The 20,428-nt window shown below is 49.0% G+C and overlaps 3 protein-coding genes and 1 long non-coding RNA gene across 6 annotated transcripts; all 4 read right to left on the reverse strand.

The window, feature by feature from the left end:
- Window positions 1–1,383: 1,383 nt before the first annotated feature.
- LOC134037965 (keratocan-like) lies at window positions 1,384–8,434 on the reverse strand. 2 transcript variants are annotated; one of them, XM_062483543.1, is made up of 3 exons: window positions 8,294–8,434; window positions 2,635–3,509; window positions 1,384–2,348 (listed from the first exon to the last, which is right to left on the reverse strand). In XM_062483543.1, the coding sequence occupies exons 2-3, from the start codon at window positions 3,494–3,496 to the stop codon at window positions 2,179–2,181; spliced, it is 1,032 nt and encodes a 343-aa protein (XP_062339527.1). In that variant the 5' UTR covers window positions 3,497–3,509; window positions 8,294–8,434; the 3' UTR covers window positions 1,384–2,178. The 2 variants fall into 2 exon arrangements, with proteins under 2 accessions (XP_062339527.1, XP_062339528.1); XM_062483544.1 differs by lacking the exon at window positions 8,294–8,434 and adding an exon at window positions 7,366–7,456.
- Window positions 8,435–12,206: 3,772 nt separating this feature from the next.
- Window positions 12,207–13,805, reverse strand: LOC134037966 (keratocan-like). Its single transcript, XM_062483545.1, has 2 exons — window positions 12,937–13,805; window positions 12,207–12,650 (listed from the first exon to the last, which is right to left on the reverse strand). Exons 1-2 carry the CDS (start codon window positions 13,796–13,798, stop codon window positions 12,481–12,483), a joined length of 1,032 nt encoding a protein of 343 aa, XP_062339529.1. The 5' UTR covers window positions 13,799–13,805; the 3' UTR covers window positions 12,207–12,480.
- A 1,207-nt stretch (window positions 13,806–15,012) lies between these two features.
- Window positions 15,013–16,238, reverse strand: LOC134037973 (uncharacterized). The gene is made up of 2 exons (XR_009932621.1): window positions 15,692–16,238; window positions 15,013–15,660 (listed from the first exon to the last, which is right to left on the reverse strand). It is a non-coding gene; the product is annotated as an uncharacterized LOC134037973 (long non-coding RNA).
- A 132-nt stretch (window positions 16,239–16,370) lies between these two features.
- On the reverse strand, window positions 16,371–20,428 carry lum (lumican). Of its 2 annotated transcripts, none has more exons than XM_062483547.1 (4): window positions 19,379–19,437; window positions 18,326–19,001; window positions 17,920–18,113; window positions 16,371–16,737 (listed from the first exon to the last, which is right to left on the reverse strand). In XM_062483547.1, the coding sequence occupies exons 2-4, from the start codon at window positions 18,994–18,996 to the stop codon at window positions 16,583–16,585; spliced, it is 1,020 nt and encodes a 339-aa protein (XP_062339531.1). In that variant the 5' UTR covers window positions 18,997–19,001; window positions 19,379–19,437; the 3' UTR covers window positions 16,371–16,582. The 2 variants fall into 2 exon arrangements, with proteins under 2 accessions (XP_062339531.1, XP_062339530.1); XM_062483546.1 differs by lacking the exon at window positions 19,379–19,437 and adding an exon at window positions 20,077–20,428 and having other exon boundaries at window positions 16,373–16,737.

Here is a 20,428-nt window from a genome sequence, read left to right on the forward strand (position 1 = left end):
AGACTCTTGTCCACGTTTGAGCTTAGCTCTGCCTTCCCTCTTTGTACGACCCCCACTCTCACTCTCTCCTTTCTCTTACTCTCCTTTCTCTCACTCTCTCTCCTTTCTCTTACTTTCTCTCCCTTCTCTCTCTCTCTCCTTTCTCCTTTCTCTCACTCTCTCTCCTTTCTCTTACTCTCTCCTTTCTCTTACTCTCTCTCTACTTTCTCTCACTCTCTCTCTCCTTTCTCTCTCCCTCTCTCCTTACTCTCACTCTCTCCTTTCTCTCTCCCTCTCTCCTTTCTCTCACTCTCTCTCCTTTCTCTCACTCTCACTCTCTCTCTCCTTTCTCTCTCCTTTCTCTCTCCCTCTCTCTCCTTTCTCTCACTCTCTCTCCTTTCTCTCTCTCCCTCTCCCTCTCTCCCCCTCCCTCTCTCTCTCCTTTCTCTCTCTCCCTCTCCCTCTCTCTCCCCCTCCCTCTCCCTCTCTCTCTCCTTTCTCCTTTCTCTCACTCTCTCTCCTTTCTCTTACTCTCTCCTTTCTCTTACTCTCTCTCTACTTTCTCTCACTCTCTCTCTCCTTTCTCTCTCCCTCTCTCCTTTCTCTCACTCTCTCCTTTCTCTCTCCCTCTCTCCTTTCTCTCACTCTCTCTCCTTTCTCTCACTCTCTCTCTCCTTTCTCTCTCCTTTCTCTCTCCCTCTCTCTCCTTTCTCTCACTCTCTCTCCTTTCTCTCTCTCCCTCTCCCTCTCTCCCCCTCCCTCTCTCTCTCCTTTCTCTCTCTCCCTCTCCCTCTCTCTCCCCCTCCCTCTCCCTCTCTCTCTCCTTTCTCTCTCTCCCTCTCCCTCTCCTCGAGGAAACTCTAGAGTGTGTGCTGAGTGAGGGGAAAAGTGGTGGAATGTTAGTAATTGTTCTGCACCTGCTTTTGGCTAGAATCTCCCCTCAGTCTCCACTTAGTTGTAGTAAAGTCGTGGTTTATAGGTGTCCCGTTATAGGTAAGAAAGGTTCTTAGGTTTGGGTAGGAAATCCTGTAGGTCCTTTAAATATTAGAATAAATATAACTATCAGAATACATATGAATGCTAGGAAACATATTAATCCTCGGATTGTGGGTCTCATTTTGTTCGTTTGTAATGTGGATAAAATTCCGTTGTGGGTGCTGTGCATGACTAACAGCTGCATCTTTAACGCTTGAGCAGTAAATCATAAACGTCATCATCACCACGTTCACCCGGCAACATGTCTGCTCGGTCTTGGAGTCGTTCAAAACTTGACTCAAGAGTGTTTCAAACCTGTCAAAGCATTGAGACAAACATGTTGCAATTCTGTATTTAAAGGATTGGATTATTGAAACCGGGCTTAAATTGTAAATGTCAATTAACATTCACAGATGGCATTCGTTTTCCCCAAACATTTGTATTTATTTAAAAGCACACAGTCTACAAGAAATACACTATCTAAGATAATCACAAAACAAATGGTTGGAATATACCAAAATATGTTTTCGAAACAGAATCTTGTGTACAAAATGTGTTTTCATAGTCCAGTAAAAAGAAGAAAGATACTGTCATTTTAAATTAAATAAATTACCTAAATGAACTGACCCAAATGAATGCACTTGTAGATTTATTTTCTAAATATAGCCAAGCATAGTTATACCTAACAAAAACAATAATTCATATCAGAACAAATCTGTCACACAAACCCAAACATATTCTTATTAAGAGCAGTAAAAAAAGTGTTTTGGCTAAGCATCCAGGAGCAGTTTTTTCTTGTCAAATAAGAATAAGGAGTTGTCATTAAATTCAACATACTTTGTCTTATCCTGTTCTAATCCTATTGTGTCTGTAAATAATATGATATTATAGATTCACTATTTGAGCAGGTTGCCAGTCTTCCCTTTCCAGAAATGAATTGAAAGTAAGGCACAGCTAGTGGTTGTAAATGGTACTGCACCCCAACCAAGTACAGCGACAAAGAAAACTTGAAGCTGAAGTTGAATGACCTCAATTCAGGATAAACATTTACAAAAGGTTTCTATTTCACAATTGCTTTTGTCTGACCCAGTTAGAATGGAATTTACCTTTTACTTTATCTTATAATTTTATAACTCATTATCATCTTTCCATCCGGGTGTCTGGTGTTGAACACCTTGACCTGTGAAGAAGGGCCTGGGAGGTTTAGAAGCTGAAGTAAACAACCTAAATAACGATGGACTGGAGGAGGCGGAAGCAGGTGATGACATCTCTGGGGAGGGGAGGCTTGATCTGGTTGCCGTCCAGGCGAAGGTAGCGCAGCCGAGGAACACTGTCGTTGACGTCGTCCTCCAGCACCTCAGCCGACACCGGGCATATTTCAGACCCGTTGACACCTGGAGGTGGTAAAGAACACTTTAGTGACTTCCTGGTTCAGTCTACCTGTGTTAGTATCTGACTCCAGCAGATTCTGCCATGTACAGTAGGAATTTTATTAGTTCATTGAATGTAAATTCATTGAATGTAAATTACTTGAACTGCAGCAATGTTGTACTACACAGAGGCTTTCTGAAACAAGCATAGCAAATGAAGCCTGACAAACATACTTCAGTACATACTACAAACCCATATACAGTACACACTACAACCCCTGTACATAGTACACAGTCCTGACATACATACTCTTAATCCTGTTGTGGTCCAGGTGCAGGTGTTCCAGACCTGACGGGATGAGAGGCACCTCAGTCAGCTGGTTGTGTGAAAGCTGCAGGTCCAGCATGCTGGAGATGTTGAAGACGTTCTTTGGAAGGCCGCTGTTGCCCAGCTTGTTGCGGTTCAGCCTGAGGAACGCCACCTTGGGCAGCCCCTTGAAGTACTCTGCGGGGATCTTCTCGATGTTGTTCCCATCCAGGAAGATCTGAGCGGTGCTGGGGGGCAGGTTGGGCGGCATGCTGCTCAGCTGGTTCTTGGCCAGGTTGATCTGGACCAGGCTGCTCAGTCCCTTCAGGCTCACCTCTGTCACGGCGTCGTCCTGGAGCTTGTTCCCCTGCAGGTCCAGCAGGGTGAGGCGGCTCATGCCGGAGAACACGCCAGCGGGGATCTTGGAGATGCGGTTCCTGGAGAGGCGGAGCTGCTCCAGGTTGGAGGGTAGGCCAGACGGCACCGAGGCCAGAAGGTTGTCGTCCATGAAGAGGTGCACTAGGCGGGGCATGTCTGCCAACACGCCCTCCTCCACGCCCTTGCTGGTCAGCTTGTTGCGGTTGAGGTTGAGCCAGCGGAGCTGGGTGGCATTGCGCAGCGCGTCCTTGGAGATCACGTCTATCAGGTTGTTCTGGAGATAAAGGTACCAGGTGTGTGGAGGGATGTTGGGGATGTGCTTCAGGCCCTTGTTGTCGCAGTAGACTGCATTCGGGAAGTTAGGAGGGCAGCGACATTCTCTGGGGCAACCCTGCAGCTGGGTCAGGACCTCCTCATAGGTCATGTCCTGGCCCAGAGCTGGACCAACCAGGAGAAGGGAGGTGAGAAGGGTCAGAAGAAACGTCATCTTGCCACTTAATCTGCAACAGAGACAAGAAACAGATGTTGAGAACAGTCACACACACATAAACACACACAACTAAAATCCTAATCTTAGAGCGCTCCCGGCCGGGCTTGGCAGGTTTAGAGCACAGAAATCCGAAGTAGGAAAGCTTTTGTCAAACACGTATCCACGCACAGGAAGGGTAATCACAGAGAGTAGACATTTCTGCAGACAATGCAGGTGACTTCAGTTTGTTCCAGATGCACCAGAAACTCCCAGAAAAAAAGAATCAAAGCCGATAACCACCGGCGGGATTAAGGACTCTAAACATTCACACTGTTTCTTTACTCCACATTTAGATCAACGTCTGTCACAGACACTAATGTGTAAAAACCTATCAGAATCAGAATTGTGTTTAATCGCCAAGTAAGTGGTCACAAACAAGTAATTTACTTTGGTGGGCAGGTGCATACAGTAAACAAAATGGTAAAATGTAACAAAATGTACAACAAAATACTTGGTTAGGGTTAGGGTCTTAGGTCTTAACAAAAGTAGGTGGGCAGGAAAGTGTTAGCCTTATCGTTGGATTTATTTAGAGTCATTAATGTCCTCGGATTAGCAGAGTCTAACCCAATTTAGCCTAAATCGTGTTTGATGATGAGGTCATTAGCATTAAAGATGGGCAATTATTCCCAAAACCTTTCCTGTCCTTCCTGTGGTGTTCTTGAGGTAGGTTTTTTCTAGGTAAACTGTTGATAGATGTGTCAGTTTAAGGACTACTCTGGGCCAGGTCACCTTTAATCCCTTTAGTCATGGATGGGGGATAATCTGTCATATGCACGACTGACAGCATGTGGTCAGTGTCTGGTTCACATGGTCAACCATGAGTGCCGGCCATGAATCAAACCTCTTTTTGTCACCCTTGTAAATTAAGCACATGACCAGGTAATGAAATCCAGCCATGTACACTCTACCACCCTGCCCCAAACTCTACCACCCTGCCCCTAACTCTACCACCCTGCCCCTAACTCTACCACCCTGCCCCAAACTCTACCACCCTGCCCCAAACTCTACCACCCTGCCCCTAACTCTACCACCCTGCCCCTAACTCTACCACCCTGCCCCTAACTCTACCACCCTGCCCCTAACTCTACCACCCTGCCCCTAACTCTACCACCCTGCCCCTAACTCTACCACCCTGCCCCTAACTCTACCACCCTGCCCCTAACTCTACCACCCTGCCCCTAACTCTACCACCCTGCCCCAAACTCTACCACCCTGCCCCAAACTCTACCACCCTGCCCCTAACTCTACCACCCTGCCCCTAACTCTACCACCCTGCCCCTAACTCTACCACCCTGCCCCTAACTCTACCACCCTGCCCCTAACTCTACCACCCTGCCCCTAACTCTACCACCCTGCCCCTAACTCTACCACCCTGCCCCTAACTCTACCACCCTGCCCCTAACTCTACCACCCTGCCCCTAACTCTACCACCCTGCCCCTAACTCTACCACCCTGCCCCTAACTCTACCACCCTGCCCCTAACTCTACCACCCTGCCCCTAACTCTACCACCCTGCCCCTAACTCTACCACCCTGCCCCTAACTCTACCACCCTGCCCCTAACTCTACCACCCTGCCCCTAACTCTACCACCCTGCCCCTAACTCTACCACCCTGCCCCTAACTCTACCACCCTGCCCCAAACTCTACCACCCTGCCCCTAACTCTACCACCCTGCCCCTAACTCTACCACCCTGCCCCTAACTCTACCACCCTGCCCCTAACTCTACCACCCTGCCCCAAACTCTACCACCTCCTCTCATCCTCCTGCTCTTCAATTGTCACAGCTGTTGCTGGTTAACATTCTTGCGAGACATGTTTTTGTCTGGAACTGATTTGCATGCCTAGCTGTTCCAGGCTGGGCTCACTTCAAAGACAAGACTACACCACCTGGTTCTGGTGCTGTGGGGCTGAAGCTTCACATCTCACTGGAGGTGAGTTACTGAAACCATCCATACATTGGAGGTGAGAGTCAGGTCAACACAATCGCCTTTGCTTGGAATCCAGAATTCGGAGTCCCAAGTTTCCCCTGAAAATCTACTCAAACATATTCTGCATGAGCCTTATTGCCTTGATGCGGCCAAGTGCATCCAAACGTAGAAGCGATGGCTGGGTATTTCTATATTGCTTGATTCTGTGGTTTACAACATGCCTTGAAGCTAAACTAAGAGTTTATGCAGATGATCTGGATACTCCTGTATGAACAAAGATATCGATGCTAAATCCAGATCTACACAGCAGCACCTTGTACATGTATAACTCCCTCTTGCTTTTAGTTCTAGTTTCACAAAACGTAAAAGGCTGAATGCTGGCAACCCCACACCTACCTGAGATTCAAGGCAACTTGTCGTGTCGTCGTCCTGGAGTCCTGTCTCTACCCTGCTCCTCCGACCCTCATCACCCTGTATTTGTACCATCGGCTCCTTTCATTTAGCGGGCAGGAACCCTTCATTGACAGCCACCTCTCAGCCAATCACAAGCTCTGGAGATCAGAGGTCATGATCTTGGGATGCTATGCTCGCTAATCTGTTGTCCAAGTTGGTGACCACAGACAGTAGACTTGACCTATATACAACCAGGTTAATGCTCCAGGTTAGGGTTAATGCTCTCAGCTGTCCCTATGCTTACTCACACACTCCCCCCCCTCCCACTCCCAGCCTTGGCTCCTGTTTTGTTTCAATGCATGTCTCCTGTGCCCTAAGCACATTGTCTGATGTGATTAATCTCTTTAAGACAAACCAGCCCTCATTTTGTGCTCCACTTACATGTGGTTCTAATCACACTGGTTTGGCGCTTAAACATGGCAGTGTTTTGAAATGGGGGTGATCTGGTAAATGTGGTTGAGCTGACTGGTTCAGCTCACGAAGCCTGGCGGACCTGGCTCTCGAAGGCTGGGAGAGGAAACCTTTATTCATCTCGTCCTTTCTGACAACAGCTCAAACTAAACAGTTGAAACTAGATGACTCAGTATATAGTGAATCCATTTAAGATTATGAAATCAGTTCAACAAGTTCTTCAATCATTCTTAAAATCTATTTGACGGTTTGTCCTATTCCAAAGGGAACTCATCTTATTTTCATGACAATTTCCCACTAGCCACTAATCAGAACGTGGTGTTACCCTATCTTGAAAGTATCGTTAATCACCCAATACTCTGCAAAGGCACGAGATTGTGGAGGGTAGTTATGGGGAGGGTAGTTATGGGGAGGGTAGTTATGGGGAGGGTAGTTAAATGAGTGGATTGAACAGCGAGTGCTTCATTTGAGATGATCTTGTTTCCATTGATGCTCTGCATCCCCCTGGATAATCCCTCCTGATCCGGTTCAGCCAAGGTAGGAGACAATCCTGATCCCCGATTATCCCAGCGGATCCTCTGAGGGAGCGTCTTGTGTCTGAGAAGATGCCTTCGACGCAGAGTGTACCTCAGCCAGAGGCGTCAAACCCTGATCTCAGGTTTCCCTGGAGGGCGCCTCACACAACCAGAAGACTGAATAGGCTGAGCGTCAAGCAGCACATCTCAACAGCTTCCAGTAAACACAGCAGCTCATTTGATTTCCAAGTCAATAATAAGAATGTATCAATCTACCACACTCTTTTACCCAAAGTACTAGGGGGCATTTGAGCCTGCTACTTCTAGATCTGTAAGCAATGACTGGGCTGTAGCCCTCCCTGAGTTATAAGGCCCAGAGATAATGTCTTTATGCTTTAGTTCCCCCTGGATCACCTCAGACGCTGATCAGTACAGTGTTTTTACACTTGAAGGACCAGGACCCAGGCCCAGAACAACACCTGTCTCTCTTTAGGGGATGCTGGCATACCCATCACTCACCTGACAGGAGAGGTGCTGGAGGTATCCTCAGGTTACAGGTTGAAGGTCTCTGGGTGAAGTTAATGAGTCATGTTAATGCTGCTTGATTACCTTCACTGAATGACTGATGCAAGCTCTTTTACCAGATAAACAGGACAAACTGCTGACTCACTATCAAAATGTTGAACTGAGAACAATTGTGGGCCCTTCCTGGATGACAGTCGAACAGGAAACACATGTGGAGAAATATTATAATATGAAAATATTCACTTCCTGTAAGGAGCTTTGAGTTGGCAGATCTGTTGGTTAGTCAGAGAGGTCCTGTTGGGTCCCATATTCTGTTCCAGCTGGCGACTGCTCTAGTCTTGAGTCCTCTACGAGCAGAGAAGTCATCGCTTATGTAAAACTGATAAACCTTCTATAAAGATTTGCCTGGCAGTAGGATGAGAATAGCTCTTTTTTTTTTTAAATCTAAACATCTATGCATATTCTCTCCATGAAAATATAGATTTTAAACCCTGATTCAACCCAAGACTTCTGGCATCAAAACTAAATTGTTACATTATTTCTTTGCTTTTACAAATCTATCTGGCAGCAAGCAAAGAACAAAAGAACTGAAGAGGATTTAAAAAGTTACTGTGTCTTGTGATACGAGCAAGACTGCAGGAGCTGACAGCTCTCCTAGCCAGCCGTGACAGCACAGCCACGCTTCTACATGGCTCCAGCGTCTCTGCAGCAGGAACGCCAGGATCTTCAATCATGAAGGGGCCGCTTTCAGTCAACCTGAACTCACCGCTGGAAAAGCTGTCTACTTGGAACAGTTGATCAAAGCTAAAACCGCTGCATGTTTAAATACCAATCCCTCCCAGATGTAGATGATCCAAACAGCCCCTATCAAAAGCATCCACCCCTCCGAACCGCCTTCAGTAAAAGAACAAGACAAACATACCTTCCTCCCGTGTGTGTCCAGGTGAGGTTCGTCTTTGCGGTGCTGGTCCTGAGGTGCTGAGGTTCTGCAGATGAGCAGTGTCAGAGCTTGTCATAAGGAGAGATCTCCAGCACATCAGTATTACTGATGATATTATCTCCTCCTGGCTCTACCTTTCCCATCAGCTGGTTCACTTGAGAGAGGGGTGTGTGTGTTTCTGCATGTGTGCACGTGTTTTGGGGGTGGGGGTGTGGGGCTGTTGTGTGTGTATGTGTGAGAGAATCCTTTCAGAGATTGCATTGGCTACTTTTTTCCGGACCATCAGTTCCCCTCCTCCTCCTCCCCCTCCTCCTCCTCCTCTGTACCTACAGATTCTGTCATGGCTGAGGCATGCTGGGAGTGCAGGGGGCAAGCACCTGAGGGAGAGGTGGCCAGGTCACAGTTAACTTGTCGCCCCGGTAACCCTACCCAGGTTAACCTTACCCCATCACCCAGGTAACCCTACCCCATCACCCAGGTAACCCTACACCATCACCCAGGTAACCCTACACCATCACCCAGGTAACCCTACCCCATCACCCAGGTAACCCTACCCCATCACCCAGGTAACCCTACACCATCACCCAGGTAACCCTACACCATCTCCCAGGTAACCCTACACCATCACCCAGGTCACGCTGTCCGGAATGGTTACTGCCTTCTCTGTTGCTTGTTTGAGCACAGTTACCAGCAAAGATGGCAAAAGTACGCACATCTTTCACTCAGATATACAGATACTCATGTTTTTAAAGACTCTGGTAAAAGTAGAAGTGCTGTCTACACTTTTTCACTCAAGTTAAAGTCAAGAAGTATGGGACATATACTTAAGTATGTGTCTTTTTGTAATGATGTATTCATATGATGAGCGCTCCAACAGGTAGTAGTAATGGAAGTAGTAATTTTCAAAACTTATTTTCAAATAAAAAGGATAGAGAGACGATAGAGGGAGGATAGAGGGATAGAGAGAGGAATAGAAAGAGAGATAGAGGGATACAGAGAGGGATAGAGGGATAGAGAGAGGGATGGATAGAGGGATAGAGAGAGGGAGGATAGAGGGATAGAGAGAGGGATAGAGAGAGGAATAGAAAGAGAGATAGAGGGATACGGAGAGGGATAGAGGGATAGAGAGAGGGATAGAGAGAGGGATAGAGAGAGAGGATAGAGAGGGAGGGAGGATAGAGGGATAGAGAGGGAGGATAGAGAGGGAGGATAGAGGGAGGATAGAGGGAGGATAGAGAGAGGATAGAAAGAGGATAGAGAGAGGATAGAGGGATAGAGAGAGGATGGAGAGAGGGATAGAGGCATAGAGAGAGGATGGAGAGAGGGATGGAGAGAGGATGGAGAGAGGGATAGAGAGAAGATAGATAGGGGGCACATCTGGACTCTACATCTGGATCCTGCTCTTCAATGGGAGGGGTATTATGTAAGGGAAATTTGGAAATAGTATTGTCCGGAGGGAGAGGGAGAGGGAGAGAAAGGGAGAGAGAGGGGGGGAAAGGGGGAGAGAGAGAAAGAGAGGGAAAGAGAACAAAAAGACAAATGATGAATGGAACAGGAAAGATACAGAGATAAAAGCTGGAAGAGATCCCTCTCTCTGAGCTCGCTGACCCGGCTCTCTCTAACCCTAACCCTCTCTAACCCTAACCCCAGCAGCAGAGCAGCCTGAAAGACCGTTCTGTCCAGATGGAGCCAGCATGTCCCACCCAGCCCCCCGGAGAGGAAGAGGAGGAAATCAGGCTGGATTAAAGATCAGTCAGAACGCTGTGCTGAGCCCTGCTGTAAAGACAAGAGGGTGAGATGGTGGGAGAGAGGTAGGAGAGGTGTTCACCTAATCTGACTGCTTCTCCTGTTTTGGTTCAGACTGTGCCTGCTGGAGGGGAATGCTGGCTTAAACACTCACACACAGCTACACACCTCTGCACACACGCATACTTACACAAACACCTCGGCAAACACACACACCTACACACCTCTTTAGGCTGTGTAGTTACAGGTAATTATGGACATATTGCTGACCATCGACATATAATACAAATAACAACTATATGCTAGATGAAGGAACTCTTTTAGAGACTCTCTGTGTTTAACTGGAACAGCAGGAACTAATTAAGACGAGTCTGGAAGGGAAACGGGAACATCTGGAAGTTCTTAAAGAGAGAGTTACTGTAGATCCAGACCTAATTAGCTGACTGGAAACGCCTACCCTTAATTTACCCATACTGCAAAGGGAACCAACCCAGGGAGCCATGCTTTCTGGTTGGTACAACGTACAAGCAGGATCTGAACCTACGACCTCTAGATCTGCAGTCAGAAACTCCACCATTAAGCTGAGCCCGTTCTGCTCTCACATGTTATGAGCCTGTAGGTTGTAATTTATGGTCCAGTTGTGATCTGAGTATCAGTGGCCTCCTATAGGCCATACATCTGGACGGCTTCTGGAATGCGCCAAGAGAATCCCTTGCTGTCTTCTGTGGCTGAGTGAGGAGAGTTGCTGCCTGTGATGCCACGGTCTGTTAGAGCTGCACACGCTGTTCCTACAGAGCAGGGCACATATAGTAGGGACTGAAACTAACTCAAATAAAACTGCACTTTATTGTCCTTCCAGGATGGAAATATGTCCTTGGCATCACCTTCCAATAAGATTACACATGCATTAATCACAAAATACACTCGCTAAGTATTTTCTACATTAATTCCATACATTCACTAAAACCTTGAAAAGTTATAATTCATCCCATCCCCCTTACACACACTCTCTGCACCTCCCCTTCCCTACACACACACTCTGCACCCCCCCTCCCCTTCCCTACACACACTCTGCACCCCCCCTCCCCTTCCCTACACACACACACTCTGCACCCCCCCTCCCCTTCCCTACACACACTCTCTGCACCCCCCCTCCCCTTCCCTACACACACTCTGCACCCCCCCTCCCCTTCCCTACACACACTCTCTGCACCCCCCCTCCCCTTCCCTACACACACACTCTGCACCCCCCCTCCCCTTCCCTACACACACTCTCTGCACCCCCCCTCCCCTTCCCTACACACACTCTGCACCCCCCCTCCCCTTCCCTACACACACTCTCTGCACCCCCCCTCCCCTTCCCTACACACACACTCTCTGCACCCCCCCTCCCCTTCCCTACACACACACACTCTGCACCCCCCCTCCCCTTCCCTACACACACACTCTGCACCCCCCCTCCCCTTCCCTACACACACTCTGCACCCCCCCTCCCTTCCCTACACACACACTCTGCACCCCCCCTCCCCTTCCCTACACACACACTCTGCACCCCCCCTCCCCTTCCCTACACACACACTCTGCACCCCCACTCCCCCTCCCTACACTCACTCTCTGCACCCCCCCTCCCCTTCCCTACACACACTCTGCACCCCCCCTCCCCTTCCCTACACACACACTCTGCACCCCCCCTCCCCTTCCCTACAAGCACACTCTGCACCCCCCCTCCCCTTCCCTACACACACACTCTGCACCCCCCCTCCCCTTCCCTACACACACTCTCTGCACCCCCCCTCCCCTTCCCTACACTCACTCTCTGCACCCCCCCTCCCCCTCCCTACACACACAGTGCGGTTGGTCTTCAGCTAGAAGCTCATGACCTGTCCCAGTCATCTGCTCTCGCACAGACAGCAGTGGAGGACTCCAGCTTGGTGAAACATGAGAAACACATTGGTCACATGATGCTTCTGCACTTCCATCAAACTCGCCCCCTCCTCTAACCCCCCCCCCCCCTGGAGAGTCTGAAAGGGTTTTAAGGAAGAAAAAATGCATGAAGAAATGTTAGATCAGATTCCATCATGATGGGGTGAGACAGTCACTGTTCACGAGTGTCTGTCTTCCCTTTCCAGAAATGAATTGAAAGTAAGGCACAGCTAGTGGTTGGAAATGGTACTGCACCCCAACCAAGTACAGCGACAAAGAAAACTTGAAGCTGAAGTTGAATGACCTCAATTCAGGATAAACATTTACAAAAGGTTTCTATTTCACAATTGCTTTTGTCTGACCCAGTTAGAATGGAATTTACCTTTTACTTTATCTTATAATTTTATAACTCATTATCATCTTTCCATCCGGGTGTCTGGTGTTGAACACCTTGACCTGTGAAGAAGGGCCTGGGAGGTTTAGAAGCTGAAGTAAACAACCTAAATAACGATGGACTGGAGGAGGCGGAAGCAGGTGATGACATCTCTGGGGAGGGGAGGCTTGATCTGGTTGCCGTCCAGGCGAAGGTAGCGCAGCCGAGGAACACTGTCGTTGACGTCGTCCTCCAGCACCTCAGCCGACACCGGGCATATTTCAGACCCGTTGACACCTGGAGGTGGTAAAGAACACTTTAGTGACTTCCTGGTTCAGTCTACCTGTGTTAGTATCTGACTCCAGCAGATTCTGCCATGTACAGTAGGAATTTTATTAGTTCATTGAATGTAAATTCATTGAATGTAAATTACTTGAACTGCAGCAATGTTGTACTACACAGAGGCTTTCTGAAACAAGCATAGCAAATGAAGCCTGACAAACATACTTCAGTACATACTACAAACCCATATACAGTACACACTACAACCCCTGTACATAGTACACAGTCCTGACATACATACTCTTAATCCTGTTGTGGTCCAGGTGCAGGTGTTCCAGACCTGACGGGATGAGAGGCACCTCAGTCAGCTGGTTGTGTGAAAGCTGCAGGTCCAGCATGCTGGAGATGTTGAAGACGTTCTTTGGAAGGCCGCTGTTGCCCAGCTTGTTGCGGTTCAGCCTGAGGAACGCCACCTTGGGCAGCCCCTTGAAGTACTCTGCGGGGATCTTCTCGATGTTGTTCCCATCCAGGAAGATCTGAGCGGTGCTGGGGGGCAGGCCGGGCGGCATGCTGCTCAGCTGGTTCTTGGCCAGGTTGATCTGGACCAGGCTGCTCAGTCCCTTCAGGCTCACCTCTGTCACGGCGTCGTCCTGGAGCTTGTTCCCCTGCAGGTCCAGCAGGGTGAGGCGGCTCATGCCGGAGAACACGCCAGCGGGGATCTTGGAGATGCGGTTCCTGGAGAGGCGGAGCTGCTCCAGGTTGGAGGGTAGGCCAGACGGCACCGAGGCCAGAAGGTTGTCGTCCATGAAGAGGTGCACTAGGCGGGGCATGTCTGCCAACACGCCCTCCTCCACGCCCTTGCTGGTCAGCTTGTTGCGGTTGAGGTTGAGCCAGCGGAGCTGGGTGGCATTGCGCAGCGCGTCCTTGGAGATCACGTCTATCAGGTTGTTCTGGAGATAAAGGTACCAGGTGTGTGGAGGGATGTTGGGGATGTGCTTCAGGCCCTTGTTGTCGCAGTAGACTGCATTCGGGAAGTTAGGAGGGCAGCGACATTCTCTGGGGCAACCCTGCAGCTGGGTCAGGACCTCCTCATAGGTCATGTCCTGGCCCAGAGCTGGACCAACCAGGAGAAGGGAGGTGAGAAGGGTCAGAAGAAACGTCATCTTGCCACTTAATCTGCAACGGAGACAAGAAACAGATGTTGAGAACAGTCACACACACATAAACACACACAACTAAAATCCTAATCTTAGAGCGCTCCCGGCCGGGCTTGGCAGGTTTAGAGCACAGAAATCCGAAGTAGGAAAGCTTTTGTCAAACACGTATCCACGCACAGGAAGGGTAATCACCCAGAGTAGACATTTCTGCAGACAATGCAGGTGACTTCAGTTTGTTCCAGATGCACCAGAAACTCCCAGAGAAAAAGAATCAAAGCCGATAACCACCGGCGGGATTAAGGACTCTAAACATTCACACTGTTTCTTTACTCCACATTTAGATCAACGTCTGTCACAGACACTAATGTGTAAAAACCTATCAGAATCAGAATTGTGTTTAATCGCCAAGTAAGTGGTCACAAACAAGTAATTTACTTTGGTGGGCAGGTGCATACAGTAAACAAAATGGTAAAATGTAACAAAATGTACAACAAAATACTTGGTTAGGGTCTTAGGTCTTAACAAAAGTAGGTGGGCAGGAAAGTGTTAGCCTTATCGTTGGATTTATTTAGAGTCATTAATGTCCTCGGATTAGCAGAGTCTAACCCAATTTAGCCTAAATCGTGTTTGATGATGAGGTCATTAGCATTAAAGATGGGCAATTATTCCCAAAACCTTTCCTGTCCTTCCTGTGGTGTTCTTGAGGTAGGTTTTTTCTAGGTAAACTGTTGATAGATGTGTCAGTTTAAGGACTACTCTGGGCCAGGTCACCTTTAATCCCTTTAGTCATGGATGGGGGATAATCTGTCATATGCACGACTGACAGCATGTGGTCAGTGTCTGGTTCACATGGTCAACCATGAGTGCCGGCCATGAATCAAACCTCTTTTTGTCACCCTTGTAAATTAAGCACATGACCAGGTAATGAAATCCAGCCATGTACACTCTACCACCCTGCCCCTAACTCTACCACCCTGCCCCAGACAGTCACTGTTCTCTCTTCTGATTCTTTCTCTTCTTTATTTTCATCCCTCTCTCCCCCCGCCCCTCTCCACCCACCCCACCCACCCCACCCCACCCCAGACAGTCACTGTTCTCTCTTCTGATTCTTTCTCTTCTTTATTTTCATCCCTCTCTCCCCCCGCCCCTCACCCCGCCCCTCTCCCCCCACCCCTCCCCCCTCTCCCCCCACCCACAATGTACACACAAGAACAAACAGAAACTGCAGAAGCCAGAGTTTATTTCCTCACTGAGACCAGGAGCTGCATGCATGTCATGAAACTGTTATATAGTTGGTTGTGTGCTGTTACGGTTTATATCGTCACAATACATGGAATCATACTTCATAACTCAGACATTATGTGACAACAAAACAAAAACAAAAATAGTTTACAAAAAACTGTTATTAACTCCACCTCAGGTGACAGTGTTAAGTGATAAGAAATGTAGGATTGAGTGTGATTAACAAGAACGTAGCTGAATGCAGTTTTCCATTAATTGTTGGCAGTTTTATTTTTCATTAATGGCATTTGAAGATTGATGAAGGAAATACTGTGTAGTATGGGAACTCCATCACTGTCGTGTCCAGTTTAGTCTTAAGCTAACATGTATACTATTGTTCTTTTCTTGCAGATCTTACACACTGATGGGATTTTACGAGTTTGTCAACCAAATATAAAACTATAAAACATCTTTCAACATAATAGAACATAAAAACAACAAGTATAGCATTGAGAGATGCAAATGTTTAAATCTCTGGTTAGCAGACCAACATCAGCTTCTGCTCAGGAATGTTTGAAGTGAGTAGCACTTCCAGGGCGTCGATGTACCTGATTCCTTCATGTTGTAACGCAACATCTTACTAAAGACTGAGAGAATATTTGCAAAGTTGGTCTTTACTACATTTTGTAAAAAAAATTACGTACTTTGAAGTTTGATTTAAAAAAACAACATTATATTCACCTTGGCTTTCTACTGAGAGCAGATCCTTGTTCTCCAGAGAACAAACAACATACGAGCTATGTACACCATGGGGAAGAGACACGTAGGAACAGTGAAGACAGCACTATGTCCCAACGTACTGGGGACACCCAAACCTGCACACTATTTCACATGACATAATGTGCAAGGCCATGCATGCTGATTAGTAGGCTGGTCACAGCGTTTGGAGAGGGGGTGGGGTAAGGTGGTGGGGTGGTTGTGTAAAGGTGGGGTGGGGTAGTGTGGGGTAGGGTAGGATAGGTAGAGGGGCAGTGTGGGGTAGGGAGAGGGGCAGTGTGGGATAGGTAGAGGGGCAGTGTGGGATAGGTAGAGGGGCAGTGTGGGGTAGGTAGAGGGGCAGTGTGGGGTAGGGAGAGGGGCAGTGTGGGGTAGGTAGAGGGGGTGGTGTGGGGTAGGTAGAGGGGTGGAGTGGGGTAGGTAGAGGAGGTGGAGTGGGGTAGGTATAGGGGTGGTGTGGGGTAGGTAGAGGGGGTAGTGTGGGGTAGGTAGAGGGGTGGTGTGGGGTAGGTAGAGGGGGTGGAGTGGGGTAGGTAGAGGGGTGGTGTGGGGTAGGTAGAGGGGGTAGTGTGGGGTAGGTAGAGGGGTGGTGTGGGGTAGGTAGAGGGGGTAGTGTGGGGTAGGTAGAGGGGTGGTGTGGGGTAGGTAGAGGGGGTAGTGTGGGGTAGGTAGAGGGGGTGGAGTGGGGTAGGTAGAGGGGGTAGTGTGGGGTAGGTAGAGGGGTGGTGTGGGGTTAAGAATGGGAGGAGGTGGGGTCAGACTGGGGGGTTGTGGACGCTGGATGGAGGGTCATCATTCGAAGACGATCTCGGAGGCCTGGCGCAGGCAGTTGGCCGTGTCGTCGGGCATGCTGGTGTGGGTGACGTTGTTCCCGTCCAGACGCAGGTGTTTCAGACGAGAGTAGTTGAGTGGGCCGCTGAACTTACAGAAGCTCTCCAAGTCAAACTCTGGAAAGAGAGGATCAAGGAGAAGACGCTGGTTAGAGGACAAGAGGGCTTGGATGTGGGTGTAGCTCAGTGGTTAGAGCATCTTACTGCAGATAAAGAGATCCCAGGTTCAAATTTCCCCTCCTGTTTGTCTCTGGGGGTAAAATACATTACATTAACGGTTCATTTGAACATATCAAAACCAATTTGCATTTCTTTATATACATTTCCCAAGTCACCAAGGTCAGAGAAGAGGGGTGAAGGCAACCTTGGTTTCCCTCCCATCCCTCGAATCCGACCGCCTAAATACTGTTGGACCCAAACACTTTTGATCCTTGATTCTCTGCCCTACCTGCATGTGACTTAAATCATCTGCTAAATGATTAAAATGTAGATACTAGACCACGTCTAGTCAGGGAGATCACTCTGACTCTAAAATATGAAAATGTCTGATCAGTGGTGTGCTCAGTGACAGAGCGGTGCGGGATGTGAGGGTGAGGTGAGGGTGAAGTGAGGGTGAGGTGAGGGTGAGGTGAGGGTGAGGTGAGGGTGAAGTGAGGGTGGGGTGAGGGTGAGGTGAGGGTGAGGTGAGGGTGAAGTGAGGGTGAAGTGAGGGTGGGGTGAGGGTGAGGTGAGGGTGAGGTGAGGGTGAAGTGAGGGTGGGGTGAGGGTGAGGTGAGGGTGAGGTGAGGGTGAAGTGAGGGTGAAGTGAGGGTGAAGTGAGGGTGAAGTGAGGGTGGGGTGAGGGTGAGGTGAGGGTGAGGTGAGGGTGAAGTGAAGTGAGGGTGAGGTGAGGGTGAAGTGAGGGTGAGGTGAGGGTGAAGTGAGGGTGGGGTGAGGGTGAGGTGAGGGTGGGGTGAGGGTGAAGTGAGGGTGGGGTGGGGTGAGGTGAGGGTGAGGTGAGGGTAAGGGTGAGGTGAGGGTGGGGTAAGGGTGAAGTGAGGGTAAAGTGAGGTGAGGGTGAGGTGAGTGTGAGGGTAAGGGTGAAGTGAGGTGAGGGTGAGGTGATGTGAGGGTGATGTGAGGGTGAGGGTGAAGTGAGGGTGAAGTGAGGGTGGGGTGAGGGTGAGGTGAGGGTGGGGTGGGGTGAGGTGAGGGTGGGGTGGGGTGAGGGTGAGGGTAAGGGTGAAGTGAAGTGAAGTGAGGGTGAAGTGAGGTGAGGGTGAGGTGATGTGAGGGTGAGGTGAGGGTGAGGTGACTGACTATTGATCTGGTTGGCCTGCAGGTATAGCTGCTCCAGCATCTCGTTGACCTCGGGGATCTTCTGCAGCTTGTTGAAGGACAGGTCCAGCTCCAGCAGGGTGGACACGTTGAACACGCCGGCTGGAATGCCTGAGTTCACCAGCTTGTTGTTGGAGACCCTCAGGTACTTGAGGGACGGCAGCTTGTTCAGGTACCTGGAGATTGGATGCGGATCAGTGGTTGAGTGTCACAAGTTTAAGTCCACCCTGGACGCCATTACAGTAAAAGTACTACATTGTAACATCACACACATTATACACTCACACACACACTTTACACTCACGCACACATGACCGAACACAGTATAACATCACACACACTATACACACACAAACACGTCATTAACACATTCTGACATAGTGTTTACCCGGCGGCGATGCTGTCAATGTCGTTGTGGTCGGCGTAGAGGACTTCCAGAGAGCTGGGTGGGCCCGCTGGAAGCTTCTTCAGCTTGTTCCTGCTGACGTCCAGGAGCAGCAGCTTCTTCAGGCTCTTGAAGGCCCCAGCAATGCTCTCCGAGGTCAGCTTGTTGTCCTGGAGATGCACGGCCGTCAGGTTCTCCCTGTCCGTCAGCGCCGGGAACTTGGACAGCTGGTTGCTTATCATCTTCAGCTCCTCCAGGACTCTGGACGGCGGCAGGACAGGCTCGGACAGCTGGTTGTGGCTGAAGAAAAGCTTCTCCAGACCCACCAGTTTGTCGATGGTGCCTTTGGCCACCTTGTCGGTGGTGATCATGTTGTGGTCCAGCACCAACCAGCGCAGGTCAGTGACGTTGTCAAACACACCTGCCTTGATCTCCTCGATCTGGTTGTTCTGCAGGTACAGGTACTTGATGCCCGTGGGGACCACAGGGACGAACTTGAGCTTGCGTCCATCGCAGTACATGGCGCTTGGGAAGTTGATGGGGCAGTCGCACTCCTGGGCACAGTTGGGTCCGGAGGGTCCAAGCTGGGAGGCCGGCTGGTAGTCGTAGTCGTCGTACTGACCCAGGGTCAGGCTAACCAGTGCTGCCAGCAGCACAACACGCAGGGGAAACATGGCCGCTGAGACAGGGGAACGGGTCAGACAGGAAAAGGGTTGAGGACAAAAAGACAGTACAAATATATATATCTCATCCAAAATCTTTTCAAATGTTATCTTGGGGAGTGAATAGCCACACTTTGAACCCTTATCCCAGGTTATGGTTATGAAAGGGTTAGGGTTATGGAAAAAGTTTTTTTATGATAGGAAATTCCCTCTTGAAAAGATGAACAACATGCTGTATTTGTTTCAGAGTTCTGTCACACACACTGCAAGTGAAAATCCTCTCAGAACAATTCACACACAGCCCACTTTCCCACAAAACCTCAATCTTGGTTCCAATATTACTAGACTTTCTGCAGAAACTGGGTTCAACAAGTTTAGTCAGAGGTTTTCTTACCAAAAGCAACACGATGTTCACAACATGTTTGAGAAAGTAATTCAAACCAAATGAAAGTCAAGCTGTGAAAACAACCACCTTCAGGATGAGTGTGAGCGTGTGGCATCTAAATCTATCAAGACCACAAAGCATGACTGCTCCCTTCTGCCACAATAGTCATTAAAACATGTTCTAATACATACGAACAATACAAACTTCAATTCTCAGAATCTGTTGTACTACCTCACAAACAATTACTCAGTTTCTAAATGAATGTCATGTCGATTAGAAAACATAAACACACACACACAGAGACTCACACAGAGACTCACACAGAGACCGACACACAGAGACCGACACAGAGACTCACACAGAGACTCACACACAGAGACTCACACAGAGACTCACACACAGAGACTCACACACAGAGACTCACACACAGAGACTCACACACAGAGACAGACACACAGAGACCCTCTCTCATCACACCACACACTTCCTAACATCACAGCACATGCCTGTAGGATCATATCAAGGTCCAGTGAAGCGAGAGAGACTCTGAGAGATCAGGACTGTCTGTCAGTGTGCTGGTCATGGCCAGCCCTCAGGACCACACTCCTGTCCCCGTCGTCACCCCAAAGTCCCCAGCTTCAAGCCCCCGCAGGGGAAGACAAAAACACACCAGCAGTCTCCTGTTCCCCTCCCAGGTGCACACTTACCTTTCTCTCTCGCTGTGTGTGTGTGGGGTGATGGGTCAGCAGGTAGAAGACTGTGAAGAACGAGAACCTGAAGAAGTCTCTGGAGAGAAAGAGAGGGAGGGGGGAAGAGAGAGACAGAGAGAGAGAGAGACAGAGAGAGAGGGGGAGAGACACAGAGATAGAGGGGGAGACAGAGAGAGAGAGAGATGGGGGAGGTTTCTTCAGATGTCTGTGGTGTTGTGGAGAGCTCAGGCAGTATGAGCTGACGATGTCATCAGAGCTCGTTATGATCACATCCAGGAGTTATGGTCTGTTTCTAATGAGGAGCAGTTGTAGTCGTGGATACCAGGTCTGTCCTGGTGTATACTAGAGC

Source organism: Osmerus eperlanus, chromosome 17, assembly GCF_963692335.1.
Source record: "Osmerus eperlanus chromosome 17, fOsmEpe2.1, whole genome shotgun sequence".
Classification (NCBI taxonomy): domain Eukaryota; kingdom Metazoa; phylum Chordata; class Actinopteri; order Osmeriformes; family Osmeridae; genus Osmerus; species Osmerus eperlanus.